Genomic DNA, 17468 nt, shown 5'->3' with positions numbered 1-17468 from the left:
AAAACAGACAGCACACGTTTCTTTTCCTTTTTATTGACGGATAGCAAGGGGCACTCTTCAACACTCAGACATCATTTACAAACAAAGCATGTGTGTTTAATGAGTCTGCCAGATCAGAGGCAGTAGGGATGACCAGGGATTTTCTCTTGATAAGTGCTTGACTTGGACCATTTTCCTGTCCTGCTAAGCATTCAAAATGTAACGAGTACTTTTGGGTGTCAGGGAAAATGTATGGAGTAAAAAGTACATTATTTTCATTAGGAATGTAGTGAAGTAAAATAAACGTTGTCAAAAATATAAATAGCAAAGTAAAGTACAGATACCCCAAAAAACAACTTAAGTAGTACTTTAAAGTATTTGTACTTAAGTACTTTACACCACTGCTAAAGTGTTACTCTGAGGTGAAAACACTGCAGTAATAGTATTTGATGTGGTACATACTGCAATATAGTGTTTGTTGTGGTATATACTGTAGTAATAGTGTTTGATGTGGTACATACTGTAATAATAGTGTTTGTTGTGGTATATACTGCAGTAATAGTGTTTGGTGTGGTACATACTGCAGTAATAGTATTTGTTTCAGTACATACTGCAGTAATAGTGTTTGGTGAGGTAGATACTGCAGTAATAGTGTTTGGTGCAGTATATACTGCAGTAATAGTGTTTGGTGCGGTACATACTGCAATAATAGTGTTTGTTGTGGTATATACTGCAGTAATAGTGTTTGGTGTGGTACATACTGCAGTAATAGTATTTGTTTCAGTACATACTGCAGTAATAGTGTTTGGTGAGGTAGATACTGCAGTAATAGTGTTTGGTGCAGTATATACTGCAGTAACAGTGTTTGGTGTGGTACATACTGCCTTAATAGTGTTTGGTGCAGTATATACTGCAATAACAGTGGTTGGTGTGGTACATACTGCAGTAATAGTGTTTGGTGTGGTACATACTGCAGTAATAGTGTTTGGTGTGGTACATACTGCAGTAATAGTGTTTGGTGTGGTACATACTGCAGTAATAGTGTTTGGTGCAGTATATACTGCAGTAACAGTGTTTGGTGCAGTATATACTGCAGTAACAGTGTTTGGTGTGGTACATACTGCAGTAATAGTGTTTGGTGCAGTAATAGTGTTTGGTGCAGTATATACTGCAGTAACAGTGTTTGGTGCAGTATATACTGCAGTAACAGTGTTTGGTGTGGTACATACTGCAGTAATAGTGTTTGGTGAGGTACATATACTGCAGTAATAGTGTTTGGTGTGGTAAATACTGCAGTAACAGTGTTTGGTGTGGTACATACTGCAGTAACAGTGTTTGGTGTGGTACATACTGCAGTAACAGTGTTTGGTGTGGTACATACTGCAGTAACAGTGTTTGGTGTGGTACATACTGCAGTAATAGTGTTTGGTGTGGTACATACTGCAGTAACAGTGTTTGTTTACATACTGCAGTAACAGTGTTTGGTGTGGTACATACTGCAGTAACAGTGTTTGGTGTGGTACATACTGCAGTAACAGTGTTTGGTGTGGTACATACTGCAGTAATAGTGTTTGGTGTGGTACATACTGCAGTAACATTGTTTGGTGTGGCACATACTGCAGTAACAGTGTTTGGTGTGGCACATACTGCAGTACGGGTGGATGATGCTTTGCACAGACCACCTCTATGCCTGGGGGATAATCTGTGAAGAGGTCATATCAGGCCTAGCTAAAATAGCATGTGCATCCCAAATGTCACCCTAGTTAGTGCACTTCTTTTATTTCTGAGCCATAGTGCTCTGGTCAAAAGTAGTGCACTACATAGGGAATAAGATAGCATTTGGGACGCAACCATGACTAAACTGGTGAACTCTATTCTCCAATATGGGGAGCTAAACTCAAATTCCGATTTATAATATCATTCAATACAACATTAATGTAATACAATACCACTTTGTTAATCACCTCCCCCTCCAGGCTGTAAATCCAACAGAGACAGATTGACTAAGCATTTGCACCAACCGGACATTCCTAGCTCTGGTCCTATCGTGCGATGACCACAATGAGTTGCCTCTACGTTTGTAGAGGAACTTGCACTAACACCCTGGACCACAGCTAGACAATCCCAACCTTATATAATATATAATATAATATATATGCCATTAGAGTAGACACTTTTATCCAAAGCAACATTTTACCTATGTGTGGTCCCGAGTCAAATGAAAACAAAGGCAGAGTAAATCATCAAACTGTCGTAACGCTGACTGTGCAATTAATTCATCCCCTCTCACTTAGAATAGAACAGGCCTCCTCCTCTACACATTGATTTAATATGGCTTTGGTTCTTCTGGGATTGTATACAGTAGCCTAAACGATGAGCAAAAAACACTAACGGACAAAACGCTAGCCTCTTTGATGTAATGACAGAGTGCAGCACAGAGAGGGTGCAATTATCACTTCAATGTTCATTCACTAACGCCTCACTGCCTACCAGTCAGTCCTTCACATGTGCTTCATTCCATTAGGAAATCAAGATGTCAGAGCTGAGGCAAAAACTACTTTTCAACAGTAGATGCAAACGTTTCATTACAGCTGCTTTAAACGCCATTCAAGTAGAAGTGGGGAGGACGAGGAGGAGGAAAAGGGGGGGGGGGGGCAGTTACAGGGAAGGAATCAGAGAAAGAAGTTACAGTTACAGGGAAGGAATCAGAGAAAGAAGTTACAGTTACAGGGAAGGAATCAGAAAAAGAAGTTACAGTTACAGGGAAGGAATCAGAGAAAGAAAGGGACTAAGAAGGTATGGAGGGAGATCTTCAGTCTCCATCCCCAGTGTCCTGCACAAGAGTGAGTGTGATCAACCGGGTTTACACCGGGCTCTCTTACACACCACAAGACGGTGGTAACCCACCGAGCTAAAGCCTCTGCAATAGCTTGGGGAACTAACATAAGTCTCTAGGTCTCAGGCAAGGTAGCTATCACTAGGGCCAGAATTTACTAACGACAATAAGAAGAAGTGAGAGTTCCTGTTAGGATAACCAGTATCCTGAACAAGAGTAAAGGAACTTTAGATCAGAATAGACAGTTGCTAAGGATAACGCTGAAAACCCCTTGCTGCAAAGGCACACTGTAATATAGACACTGTACTGTAGATACTATACTGTAGATACTGTACTGTTGTCACGCCATGGTCTTAGTTATCTTTGTTTTCTTTATTATTTTGGTTAGGCCAGGGTGTGATATGGGTGATTTATGTGTTTTGTCTTGTCTAGGTTTTTTTTGTAGATTTATGGGGTTGTGTTCAGTTTAGGTGTCTAGGTAAGTCTATGGTTGCCTGGATTGGTTCTCAATCAGAGGCAGGTGTTTATTGTTGTCTCTGATTGGGAACCATATTTAGGCAGCCATATTCTTTGGGTATTTTGTGGGTGATTGTTTCCTGTCTTTGTGTTTTATTGCACCAGTTAGGACTGTTACGGTTTTCACGTTTATTGTTTTGTAGTTTGTTCATGTTTGAGTCTTCCTATTAAAACCATGGACACTTACCACGCTGCGTATTGGTCCGATCCCTGTTTCACCTCTTCAGAGGAAGAGGAGGAAGAAAACCGTGACAACTGTAGATACTGTAGATACTGTACTGTAGATACTGTACTATAGATACTGTAGATACTGTACTGTAGATACTGTAGATACTGTAAACTGTAGATATGGCACTGTAGATATTGTAGCTACTGTAGACACTGTAGATACTGTAGTGTAGATACTGTAGTGTAGACACTGTAGATACTATACAGTAGATACTGTACTGAAAATACTGTAGACACTGTAGATACTGTACTGTAGATACTGTAGATACTGTTCTGAAGACACTGTAGCTACTGTAGACACTGTAGATACTGTACCTTAAATACTGTACTGTAGACACTGTAGATATGGCCCTGGAGATACTGGAGATACTGTACTGTACATACTGTACTCTAGATACTGTAGATACTGTACTGTAGATACTGTACTGTAGATACTGTAGATATGGCACTGTAGATATTGTAGCTACTGTAGACACTGTAGATACTGTAGTGTAGATACTGTACTGTAGACACTGTAGATACTGTTCTGAAGACACTGTAGATACTGTACTGTAAATACTGTACTGTAGACACTGTAGATATGGCACTGTAGATACTGAAGATACTGTACTGTAGATACTGTACTGTAGATACTGTACTCTAGATACTGTAGAAACTGTACTGTAGATACTGTAGATAATGTACTGTAGACACTGTAGATACTGTAGTGTAGATACTGTAGATACTGTAGAAACTGTACTCTAGATACTGTAGATACTGTACTGTAGATACTGTACTGTAGATACTGTAGATAATGTACTGTAGATACTGTACTGTAGATACTGTAGATACTGTACTGTAGATACTGTACTGTAGATACTGTAGATACTGTACTGTAGATACTGTAGATACTGTACTGTAGACATTGTAGATTCTGTACTGTAGATACTGTAGACACTGTAGATACTGCACTGTAGATACTGTAGACACTCTAGATACTGTACTGTAGATACTGCAGACACCGTAGATACTGTACTGTAGATACTGTACAGTTGATACTGTAGATCCCGTACTGTAGACACGGTAGATACTGTAGATACGGTAGATACTGGATATACTGTACTGTAGATACTGTAGACACTGTAGATACTGTACTGTAGATACTTTACTGTAGAAAATGTACTGTAGACACGGTAGATACTGTACTGTAGATACTGTAGCTACTGTACTGTAGACACTGTAAATACCGTAGATACTGTAGATACTTTAAATACTGTACTGTAGATACAGTAGACACTGTAGACGCTGTAGATACAGTACTGTAAATACTGTACTGTAGACACTGTAGATATGGCACTGTAGATACTGTAGATACTGTACTCTAGATACTGTAGATAATGTACTGTAGATACTGTACTTTAGAAACTGTAGATACTGTACTGTAGATACTGTACTGTAGATACTATAGATACTGTACTGTAGATACTGTAGCTACTGTACTGTAGATACTGTACTGTAGATACTGTAGCTACTGTACTGTAGATACTGTACTGTAGATACTGTAGATACTGTACTGTAGATACTGTAGCTACTGTACTGTAGATACTGTACTGTAGATACTGTAGCTACTGTACTGTAGATACTGTACTGTAGATACTGTACTGTAGATACTGTAGCTACTGTAGACACTGTAGATATGGCACTGTAGATACTGTAGATACTGTACTGTAGATACTGTACTGTAGATAATGTACTCTAGATACTGCACTGTAGATACTGTACTTTAGATACTGAAGATACTGTACTGCAGAAACTGTAGATACTGTACTGTAGATACTGTAGCTACTGTACTGTAGACACTGTAAATACCGTAGATACTGTAGATACTTTAAATACTGTACTGTAGATACAGTAGACACTGTAGACGCTGTAGATACAGTACTGTAAATACTGTACTGTAGACACTGTAGATACTGTACTGTAGATATGGCACTGTAGATACTGAAGATACTGTACTGTAGATACTGTACTGTAGATACTGTAGATAATGTACTGTAGACACTGTAGATACTGTACTGTACATACTGTAGATACTGTAGAAACTGTACTCTAGATACTGTAGATACTGTACTGTAGATACTGTACAGTTGATACTGTAGATCCCGTACTGTAGACACGGTAGATACTGGATATACTGTACTGTAGACACTGTAGATACTGTACTGTAGATACTGTAGATACTGTACTGTAGATACTGTAGCTAATGTACTGTAGACACTGTAAATACCGTAGATACTGTAGATACTTTAAATACTGTGCTGTAGATACAGTAGACACTGTAGACACTGTAGATACAGTACTGTAAATACTGTACTGTAGACACTGTAGATATGGCACTGTATATACTGTAGATACTGTAGATACTGTACTGTAGATACTGCACTGTAGATACTGTAGATACTGTACTGTAGATACTGTACTGTAGACACTGTAGATACTGTACTGTAGATACTGTAGATACTGTACTGTAGATACTGTACTTTAGATACTGTAGATACTGTACTTTAGATACTGTAGATACTGTACTGTAGATACTGTACTGTAGATATTGTAGATACTGTACTGTAGATACTGTACTGTAGATACTGTACTGTAGATACTGTAGATACTGTACTGTAGATACTGTAGCTACTGTAGACACTGTAGATACTGCACTGTAGAGAATGTACTCTAGACACTGTAGATACTGTAGATACTGTACTGTAGATACTGTACTGTAGATACTGCACTGTAGAGAATGTACTTTAGATACTGTAGATACTGTACTGCAGAAACTGTAGATACTGTACTGTAGATACTGTAGCTGCTGTACTGTAGACACTGTAAATACCGTAGATACTGTAGATACTTTAAATACTGTACTGTAGATACAGTAGACACTGTAGACGCTGTAGATACAGTACTGTAAATACTGTACTGTAGACACTGTAGATATGGCACTGTATATACTGTAGATACTGTATTGTAGATACTGTAGATACTGTACTGTAGATACTGTACTTTAGATACTGTAGATACTGTACTGTAGATACTGTACTGTAGATACTGTAGATACTGTACTGTAGATACTGTACTGTAGATACTGTAGCTACTGTAGACACTGTAGATACTGAACTGTAAATACTGTACTGTAGACACTGTAGATATGGCACTGTAGATACTGTAGATACTGTACTGTAGATACTGTACTCTAGATACTGCACTGTAGATACTGTACTTTAGATACTGTAGATACTGTACTGTAGATACTGTAGATACTGTAAATACTGTAGATACTGTATATACTGTAAATACTCTAGATACTGTAAATACTGTAGATACGGTATATACTCTAGATACTGTAAATACTGTAGATACTGTAAATACTGTAGATACAGTAGATACTGTAGATTCAGTAGATACTGTAGATACTGTAAATACTGTAGATACAGTAGATACAGTAGATACTGTAGATACTGTAAATAATGTAGATACTGTAGCTACTGTAGCTACTGTAGATACTGTAAATACTGTAGATACTGTAGATACAGTAGATAATGTATATACTGTAAATACTGTAGATACAGTAGATACTGCAGATACTGTAAATACAGTAGATACTGCAGATACTGTAGATACAGTAGATACTGTAGATACTGTAAATACTGTAGATACTGTAAATACTGTAGATATGGTAGACTGCACTGTAGACACTGTACTGAATATACTGTAGATACTGTAGACACTGTACTGTAGATACTGAAGATACTGTACTGTAGATACTGTAGATACTGTACTGTAGATACTGTACTGTAGATACTGTAGATACTGTACTGTAGATACTGTACTCTAGATACTGTACTGTAGACACTGTAGATACTGTACTCTAGAAACTGTAGATACTGTACTGTAGATACTGTACTCTAGATACTGTAGATACTGTACTGTAGATACTGTACTGTAGACACTGTAGATACTGTACTGTAGATACTGTAGACACTGTAGATACTGTAGATACTGAAGACACTGTAGATACTGTACTGTAGATACTGTAGACACCGTAGATACTGTACAGTTGATACTGTAGATACTGTACTGTAGACACTGTAGATACCGTACTGTAGATACTGTAGATACTGTAGACACTGTAGATACTGTAGATACTGTAGATACAGTAGATACTGTACTGTAGATACTGTAGATACAGTAGATACTGTACTGTAGATACTGTAGATACAGTAGATACTGTACTGTAGATACTGTAGATACTGTAGACACTGTAGACACTGTAGATACTGTAGATACTGGATATACTGTACTGTAGATACTGTAGACATTGTAGATACTGTACTGTAGATACTGTACTGTAGATACTTTACTGTAGAAAATGTACTGTAGACACTGTAGATACTGTACTCTATATACTGTAGCTACTGTAGACACTGTAGATACTGTACTGTAAATACTGTACTTTAGACACTGTAGATATGGCACTGTAGACACTGTAGATACTGAACTGTAAATACTGTACTGTAGACACTGTAGATATGGCACTGTAGATACTGTAGATACTGTACTGTAGATACTGTACTGTAGATACTGTACTCTAGATACTGCACTGTAGATACTGTACTTTAGATACTGTAGATACTGTACTGTAGATACTGTAGATACTGTAAATACTGTAGATACTGTATATACTGTAAATACTCTAGATACTGTAAATACTGTAGATACGGTATATATTTACATTTACATTTAAGTCATTTAGCAGACGCTCTTATCCAGAGCGACTTACAAATTATATACTCTAGATACTGTAAATACTGTAGATACTGTAAATACTGTAGATACAGTAGATACTGTAGATTCAGTAGATACTGTAAATACTGTAGATACTGTAGATACAGTAGATACTGTAGATACTGTAAATAATGTAGATACTGTAGCTACTGTAGATACTGTAAATACTGTAGATACAGTAGATACTGTAGATACTGTAGATACAGTAGATAATGTATATACTGTAAATACTGTAGATACAGTAGATACTGCAGATACTGTAAATACAGTAGATACTGCAGATACTGTAGATACAGTAGATACTGTAGATACTGTAAATACTGTAGATACAGTAGATACTGCAGATACTGTAAATACAGTAGATACTGCAGATACTGTAGATACAGTAGATACTGTAGATACTGTAAATACTGTAGATACTGTAAATACTGTAGATATGGTAGATACTGCACTGTAGACACTGTACTGAATATACTGTAGATACTGTAGACACTGTACTGTAGATACTGAAGATACTGTACTGTAGATACTGTATATACTGTACTGTAGATACTGTAGATATGGTAGATACTGTACTGTAGGCACTGTACTGTAGATACTGTAGATATTGTACAGTATATGCAGTATATACTGTACTGTAGATACTGTACAGTTGATAATGTACTGTAGATCTCTGCGTATGTTTTCTGCCATTCCCCAGAAATGATCAAGAGTGAGCTACACATATCAAAGTATCCTAAAGCATCCCATTTATTGTGTTCTGGAGTCACCATTCCTATATGATATGATCTGTGACTTCAGAACTTGATAGCTGCTGTCTAGAGCAGTCAGTGTACTGCAGAAAGCAGCATGTACCTGTAGCCAACCAGCATGGATGTGGGTGTGGCCATACCACTGGATGTGGGTGTGGCCATACATATGTAGGATCTTAATTTGAGCCAGTTTGCAACAGGAAATATAAAATATTATTTGGATTATAATTATTTGACTTTTCTATACATTTTTCATCAAGGAAAATCAGGTCTGAAACATCAAAGTGGAAATTACAAACCTCAGAATCTTTTTTAAACCTCAAATACACTACAAATTTCAAATGTCCCCCATTGCAGGAAAGTTCTCCTGTAACAGGGTGACTAAATGAAGATCCTACATCGGTATGTGTCAGACTCAGACCCTCCAGGAAAAGCGACTGCCTTTGCCTCAGACCAGCCTAGTAGAGTCCCTCCACACTGGGACACTCTCTTACAGATGAGTGTGTGTATGGAGATCATACTGTAAGTACTGAGAGGAAAACATCTCATCTGGTGCCTAAATATATACAATAAAAATCTAGTTAATCAAGCATTCTGTTTGTATAGAGCAGTATACCGGCATAAACTGATCTAACAGGCATCTGTGTGCATCAATGCAGAAACGAATAAACAAAGTGTGTTTCTATCGCCAGTTGCCACAAGCTTATGTACCCGCTTTCCACATGCAGGCAGCAGCCTCCAATAAGATTTCTAGATTCAGAAGTCGGGATGTCAAAATAGATTTATCCGCTTTGAGAGGCACTAAGACATATTACAAAAAAACGTTAAGCAAGACTAACTGACTACATGTTTTCTTTTCAATGTTGTTCAAGGGTCAAGCCGGTCTCGTGCGGGGTCAGCCCCAGTGAAGGACCAAGCTCAGGGACAAATATCTCTGTCTCTTTCACAAGTTGGAACAAAAGACAGAACGCTGTTTGTTCGCAATGTGCCCAGAGGAGCGAGAGAAGGGGGAAAAAACACTACAAACAGCCAAGATCTTCTGTGGGAAAACAGCTGCCTGGAGCTGTTAAGCATTTCAACTGTACGCTCACACACACCTACAGATAACCCAACCTAAAAAGGGACAGTAGAGCATTCTAAGTTCATAAAAGCTGTCTTGGGACAATAACCTCTTAATTGCTAGGAAGCCCTGCTATTCTATAGACTATATTAATAGGAGAGGTGGGACCAAATGTTTGGACTTTTAACTCAATATTCAGTAAATGTTTCATATTGTGATGGCTGGTTATGGTTCGTTTGCATTATTATAATACATTGCAAAATGGCATTGGGTAGCACGGCTGGCAGACCTATATCTCAGGCTTTTAATTAGCTGGCTTATCTGAGAATTAAAATTGAGCGTAGCATAGGGATCTGATCTGATTCTGGAATTCTAAGAATATGATATACTTCACGTGGAAAAGTTAACCTTTACTGACCCTATCCTGTTCTATAATGGAAAAGCCACAGCACGTGTGTATGTGTATATGTGTGTGTGTGCATTGTCAGCATATATGTATGTATGTGTGTGTGCGTGCATGCGTGCGTGTGTGCGTGTGTGTTGGCTGCTCTAGCAATCCAACATGTCCTGTGTAAGAACTGGGGTAATTGTTCTGCTCTGTTACAGCATGTTAATGGGATCGAACCCAACCTGTGGAGTGTTTGTGTTAGCTCTAATTCCACACACACTCCCTTCAAACACACATAGACACGCATGCACACACGCACTAGCACAAGCTATTGATCATTGTTTATGTTCATATCAGTTGCAATAACACATGCAAGGAAGTCATTGTTTACCAAAGAGTCAGCAGATCCCCAAGAGCAAGCAAATAAAGTAACTGTGGCAATTTGATTCGAGACGCACCAATTATAAACAGGACGTAATCCTTTGAAAACAGAACTGCGATAACATAAAGCGGTTCAGATATTATGAATAATCAGCTAAATTCATCTCACCTGCTATTGATAAATGTAACGCAAACATTCCAAAAACATACATACATGCTTTATTCCTTAATATAATATCTGCCCAGGAATTGTACTGTTTGATATTCTCAGACACGTAATATTTTTGGCTGAAAGTTCTTAACCGCTAAGCTACCTGCCACCCCTCATCTCTCACTGAACGTGACTCAGTAGGATGAGCACCTCACAATGTTACCCAATCCACACCATCTCACACCTGGAGACTAGGGATGCATTCATCAGGGTACATCTTAGCGAAATATTTTTCAACGTAAAACCATAACAAGCGTTTCTTATTGGTTAAGTTCAGTTGACAAGGGACTTACCATCATGGGTTTGGTGCTGAAGCGTAGTTTCCTCTTCTGAGGGATATCCTCCTTCTCTTCTTCTGGTAGACCAGGGATCTCAGTAAGATCATTCCCAGGGTCATAGATGACATCATCGTCACCATAAAGGTCATCGTCAGGGTCAGTACAGCTCTCCCCCCAGCCCTGGTAGCAAGCGTCCCCGTCCGTGTTAAAAATCACCCTTTCGTTCCCACTGTATTCCTCATTGGGCAATTCTGCTTGGTCCTCTGGAGAAACCCTGGGCCTGGAGGAAGCCTTCTCCATCTCCACCTCCTCCCCAAGGGCCTCTGCCTCCTCTTGGGCTTCATCCCTGGCTGGGGTGGCTGGGGTATCCGGGGTGTCCTCAGAAGTCTTGTCCCTGACAATGGGTTCAGTCGTGGGCCTTGACTCCATGCAGACTCCCTCCGTCTCTCTGAAGGTTTCAGTTTCCTCCACCTGTTTCTCATCACACGCTCCGTTCACCTCGCCTCCGTTGGTGGTGGCCCTTACGGGATGTCTCTCTCTGTCCCTCTGTCCTAACTCCCCTGCTGTCTCCTCTCTCTCCTGGGGCTCCTCCTGCTGCGGGACGGGTTTTAGCTCCACTGCCTCTGACAGCGGGCTGGGGCTGAGGAGGTCCTCTGAGGACGAGGATATGGGGAATTTTCCCCCCACGCGGATCCTGCACCCTCCGCCAGGCACCGGGGACTGGCGCGAGTCGTCTTCGCTGACGTCGCTGTACCGGTGGGAATTGTCAGGGGAGTATAGTGCCCGGCCTCGGTAGCCTCGCCGGAACGGACCCTCGCCCCCTCCTCCCCCTCCCTGTTGGTCGACGTTCTCAAACACAGCACTCAGCTGGCTCACTGTGGGTGACTGGGCTTCCGTTCTGGAACACAGCGAGTCCAGGGAGTCTGTGCTGCCCCTGTTGGAGCGCGCCCCTCGCCAGTCGTCCAGGTGCTCATAAGAACCCCTCTTCTCCCGACCGTAGGAGTAGACGGGTGACTGGGAGGCGTCGCGCGACTGCTGCTCAAACAGCCTCCTGGTCTCTATGACCTTTGACCCTGCACTGGTTCGGTCTGCTGTAGGGTGCTGCGTCAGCTTGATGACCGAGCCGTCCGCCTTGTTGATGAAGTTGGTGGGCTTGGTTATCTTCTGAGGCGATGGGTCTTCCCGTCTGGTGGCGGCGACGGTGCTCTCTGTGCCCTGCATCTGCATGAACATGTCCTTGATGCGGCTGACGTGTGCGCCATACTGTCGTCCTCGACGCTGGGTGACCCGCTCAGGGTCCTTGAGCTGGGGCTCCTTGCTGTCCTGCCGGGGCGGCTGGTCGAAGGCCTTCTTCAGGGCTTGGAACTCTGTCCTATAGGCGTTGCGGTGAGGGGAGGCGCTCCGGAGAGTGGTCCTCTCCCCCGAGGCCTCCGTCTTCAGCATAATGGCGTCAGAGGCGAGGAGGCGGAGGGGATCTCAGCAGCATCGCTGGGCCTTCATCTCACATATATTACTGTAGCGTCCAGCGAGTGCCCTGCCTGTGTGATTATCACTGTGATTTGATTTCACACTTCATTTGGGGCAATGGACACCTGGGAGAGATAAGGAGATGCCTGTTAGATACAAGAGACACCAAGCAACCTGTCATTGTCAAGAGGTCGCTCCTCTTTTCAGTTCGCAGCAGCTAGCGACTGGGACGTGCTGAAAAAAACTGTCAAACTGGACAGTTTTATCTCCATCTCTTCATTCAAAGACTCAATCATGGACACTCTTACTGACAGTTGTATTGTTGTCTCTACCTTCTTGCCCTTTGTGCTGTTGTGTGTGCCCAATATTGTTTGTACAATGGTATGTGCTTTTTGCCTTTTGGCAGGTCGTCATTGTAAATAAGATTTTGACTTGCCTAGTTAAATAAACATTAATTTAAAAAATATATAAAAAAATATATTAAAAAATAGTGAGTTTTTTTTTACACTACAGCATGATTTTTTTTTTTTTTACCTTTATTTAACCAGGCAAGTCAGTTAAGAACAAATTCTTATTTTCAATGACGGCCCGGGAACAGTGGGTTAACTGCCTGTTCAGGGGCAGAACGACAGATTTTGTACCTTGTCAGCTCGGGGGTTTGAACTCTCAAACTTCCGGTTACTAGTCCAACGCTCTAATCACTAGGCTACACTGCCGCCCCTGGGAGATCCATTGCAATTCAGCTTTCGAAAATGTCACGAACAACATCATTTCTATGAATCTGAAGTGAAAGTGCAAGGTAATCACAGACAACGCTTAGCACAAGACGTGCATTGAATGTAAAAAGGTATTTGCCCTCTAAAAGGATCTGTTTAGAAAGTAGTGTGTTTACCCATTTATCTAATCAATACACAGTTACTCACGTAGAAGATAAAACATGCACTGATCAATACGGGCGATGGAAATCATGTGGGCCACTTGCAGTTATAAACCGGGTGTTTCAAGTTTATAACAGCAATAAGGCATCTCGGGGGTGTGTGGTATATGGTCAATATAACATGGCTAAGGCCTGTATCCAGGCACTCCGCGTTGTGTCATGCATAAGAACACCCCTTAGCCATGGTATATTGGCAATATACCACACTCCTTGGGCCTTATTGCTTAATTAGAGACTAAACATTAAACATCTTGAACTCTGTTCAATACATTTACATGAATAGATGTGGACTGGGAGTGCATAGGCCCACCCACTTGGGAGCTAGACACACCCACTTGGGAGCCAGGCCCAGCCAATCAGAATAATCTTTTCCCCACAAAGGGGCTTTATTACAGACAGAAATACTCCTCCGTTTCATCAGCTGTCTGGTAGGCTGGTCTCAGACGATTCCGCAGGTGAAGAAGCCGGATTTGGTGTTCCTTGGCTGGCGTGGTAACACGTGGCCTGGGGTTATAAAGCCGGTTGGACGTAATGCCAAATACTCTAAAATGATGTTGGAGGTGGCTTATGGTAGAGAAATTAACTTAATTTCATTTTGTGGCATCTGATCTGGTGGACATTCCTGCAGTCAGCATGCCAATTGCACTCTCCCGCAAAACTTGAGACATCTGTGGCATTGTGTTGTGTGACAAAACTACACATTTTAGAGTTTCATTGTCCCCAACACAAGGTGCACCTGTGTAATGATCATGCTGTTTAATCAGCTTCTTGTTATGCCACACCTGTCAGGTCGATGGATTATCTTGGCAAAGGACAAATGCTCACTAACAGGGATGTAAACAAATGTGTGGAAAAAATGTGAGAGAAATAAGCTTTATGTGAGTATGGAACCTTTCTGGGATCTTTAATTTCAGTTCATGGGACCAAAATGTTCATTCAGTATAGTTTACTGCCACACCCACTGCCCCGGCCCGTAGCATTCTGCATGGTCATCACGATTAATACCAGGTCTGAAGGACAGTTCAGCTCATAAACACACAGGCAGGCCAGACGGTTTTAGGGAAAGGATGCAAGGGGGAGTTGTTTAAACACCACAATTAACTGTGATATAATCAATTGATAAAAAATAATATTGTGGATTCCATTTGTTTACAATCATAGGCTACATAACATACTGTTAATGTAATTTGAAAAGGTCCTTTTAATTTCATTATCAAATGTGTTTTCATGTGTTACTACTATTACTGTACTTGCATCATACCACTACCCTGTTTGTGAGATTCAAATAGCTTATTTGCTAATCCCACATAGGCTACAATTTATATAGATAGATATAAATGGAGAACATTAAACCACGACACACAACCGCAGAGATACATATTACAATGTTACAAAGTGAAAAGATATCGGATGCCAGCAGCAGTGGTTTGTGTAGCACCCAGTTCAGCAGGACTCCAGTCAACGAATGACAGATTGTAACATTCTGCGAACGCACCCCTTTGCTACTGTGATAAACACGATCAACGTACTATAGACATTTTCGTAAAGCAGCAGTAGACTATATAGTCTATCTGCCAAGCCATTTCATCAACGTCCCACATAAATGGTAAACTTCGAGATGCAGAAGATAAAACTGAAACGTTTAACATTGTATCAGCTCAGCTCGAGCTCTATCCTACATCCAACGAACAGATAGACGCGCCTCACCCGTACAGGTCATGGTGGTTGACAGCTCCATATGAACTGTATATTCTGATAAATTATTTAATTTCACTAGCCCATGTACAAGGAAAACGCTACTGCATAGTGTTGTTGATCATTTAGAAAAAGCAGAAGTTAACTGTTTACCACACATAGGCTACCCTTTCAACAATGCACAACAAGAGTGACTTACGTTAATTGCTTCGTGTGATGAATAACCACAACGTAAATATAGTCCCGTAAAAATTCACATAACATACTCTGCTTTCGTTACAAATCCCATCGAATACGACATTTCCATTCAAGCCCGTCGATAGTCCAGTATTGTGTCGCCCTATTGAGACAAGCCGTGATCTACACATCGCTAGACAACGCCATTGCAGGCAATGGGTGATGCTGACATGCACATTGGGTGAGTCGACGCTATTAAATATTCCATCTCAATGAGAGGTGCGCAACTGCGTGTTTTCTAAGGTGAACACATCTTATAAATCTTAATCAACGAGTATCGAAAACATACTTTACATTTAGGAAATATGATGTTTTGCTAATGGCATACACATGTGACAGGTGTTTAACCTTATCGCAGTAATGGTTTGGTCCAATAATATGCATGGAGGGGGTTCCACTAAACTGCAGTCTGGCAGAAATACCACCACAAATAACTTTACTGGCTTTATTACTGTATCGAGCTCCAGCACAACACAGACCACGCGGGAAGAAATATCCATTTGTAAATGTTTTCATCAGTTGTTATGTTGGTGTTGGATATTCACACAGATTATGTCGTCAATGGCTTCAATCTGTAACATTAAAAGTCAAAGTCAAAATGTTTAATATAAATGGTAGTTTAAATGGCTAGTTGCGAGACAAAGCTAGTCTATCACGTACAGTAGATATAACAGATAATCCAGATGTGTGTGTTAAACTGAGAAAAACATTGAAAGTTATTTTAATATATTATATTCATTAATCTAAGGACCATTATGCTCATAGCCTACTTAGCCTACTATCTACGTAAGGTGTCAAATGTAACAATACACACAATATTAATCTAAGAAAACAATGCTGCTTTTGAATAAAAGTATCGGGTCAAGAAAGTCAGCCTCCAGCATGTGGCTGACTGGGCCATGTGATTAAGAATGGAGAGCTTTGTCTGAAAGGTTCTCATTATTCCTTTTCTAATGTGGGGACGCCATTTTAATAATAACAACATCATGCACTTCACTCTCACAAAAAACACACTAGTGGTATTACTAGTATGTGCTTTACTACACTATTCGCTTGACATACTCAGAATGGGGATGCAATGAAGAAAGGCGAGAGGATCAGGTTTAATGCAGTTCATTGCGGAATAAATAGATTTCTTATTGGCATGAGGATCAAATGCTTGTCTGTTTAGAAAATGAGAATCCAGGACAGAGAGTGAAGGCATGTGTTCATTTAGCAAAATTCTTGACCAACATTGTTTCCCCCACTGAATATCTTGTTTTGTCCTCGACTGGCCAATGAATGGGAATCCTCATATACAGTAGACTATGGTATATTATGCGATACTGTACATGATACTTCATAACCATATCTTCCCACAAGCACTAGCACCCCAAATCTGTACACGTTGCTAAGCAACCTAAATATAATCTTGGAAATTGAGAGAGAAAAACAACCTGGCTCTGCAGAGAAGAGGAGATGCCATGCTGTTCTTCACTGTGCATTGAACACACCAAAATCAAGATCATAATAAAACAATCCCTTTACACAAAGTATAAGATAAGAATGCATCATTCATAACATAAACACCATCATTGATCACAGCCAAATATAGGTATGCCAGTTCTAAAGACCATTAAAAGTGTGTCCTATCTGTCCCCTGCATAATACACTCCAAGGGAGAAAGATGGAGATTTAAGAGT

At 40.4% G+C, this 17468-nt stretch overlaps 1 protein-coding gene across 5 annotated transcripts in view; it reads right to left on the bottom strand.

The window, feature by feature from the left end:
- The window catches only part of LOC135551803 (neurabin-1-like), a 117198-nt gene that overhangs the window by 97534 nt on the left and 2196 nt on the right, over nucleotides 1-17468 (bottom strand). For 4 of the 5 annotated variants that reach the window (XM_064983027.1, XM_064983029.1, XM_064983030.1 and 1 more), the window contains exons 1-2: nucleotides 15749-15944; nucleotides 11466-13042 (exon numbers count right to left, since the gene is read on the bottom strand). In XM_064983027.1, the coding sequence (XP_064839099.1) occupies nucleotides 11466-12893 (1428 nt within the window). In that variant the 5' untranslated portion in view covers nucleotides 12894-13042; nucleotides 15749-15944. Of the gene's footprint in view, nucleotides 1-11465; nucleotides 13043-15748; nucleotides 15945-17468 lie in introns of those variants that run through there. The other variant, XM_064983028.1, reaches the window with a different exon arrangement.

The sequence above is a fragment of the Oncorhynchus masou genome, chromosome 13, assembly GCF_036934945.1.
Source record: "Oncorhynchus masou masou isolate Uvic2021 chromosome 13, UVic_Omas_1.1, whole genome shotgun sequence".
Classification (NCBI taxonomy): domain Eukaryota; kingdom Metazoa; phylum Chordata; class Actinopteri; order Salmoniformes; family Salmonidae; genus Oncorhynchus; species Oncorhynchus masou.
Note: the sequence above shows the minus strand (reverse complement) of the source record. Positions and strands in the feature narration are given on the sequence as shown.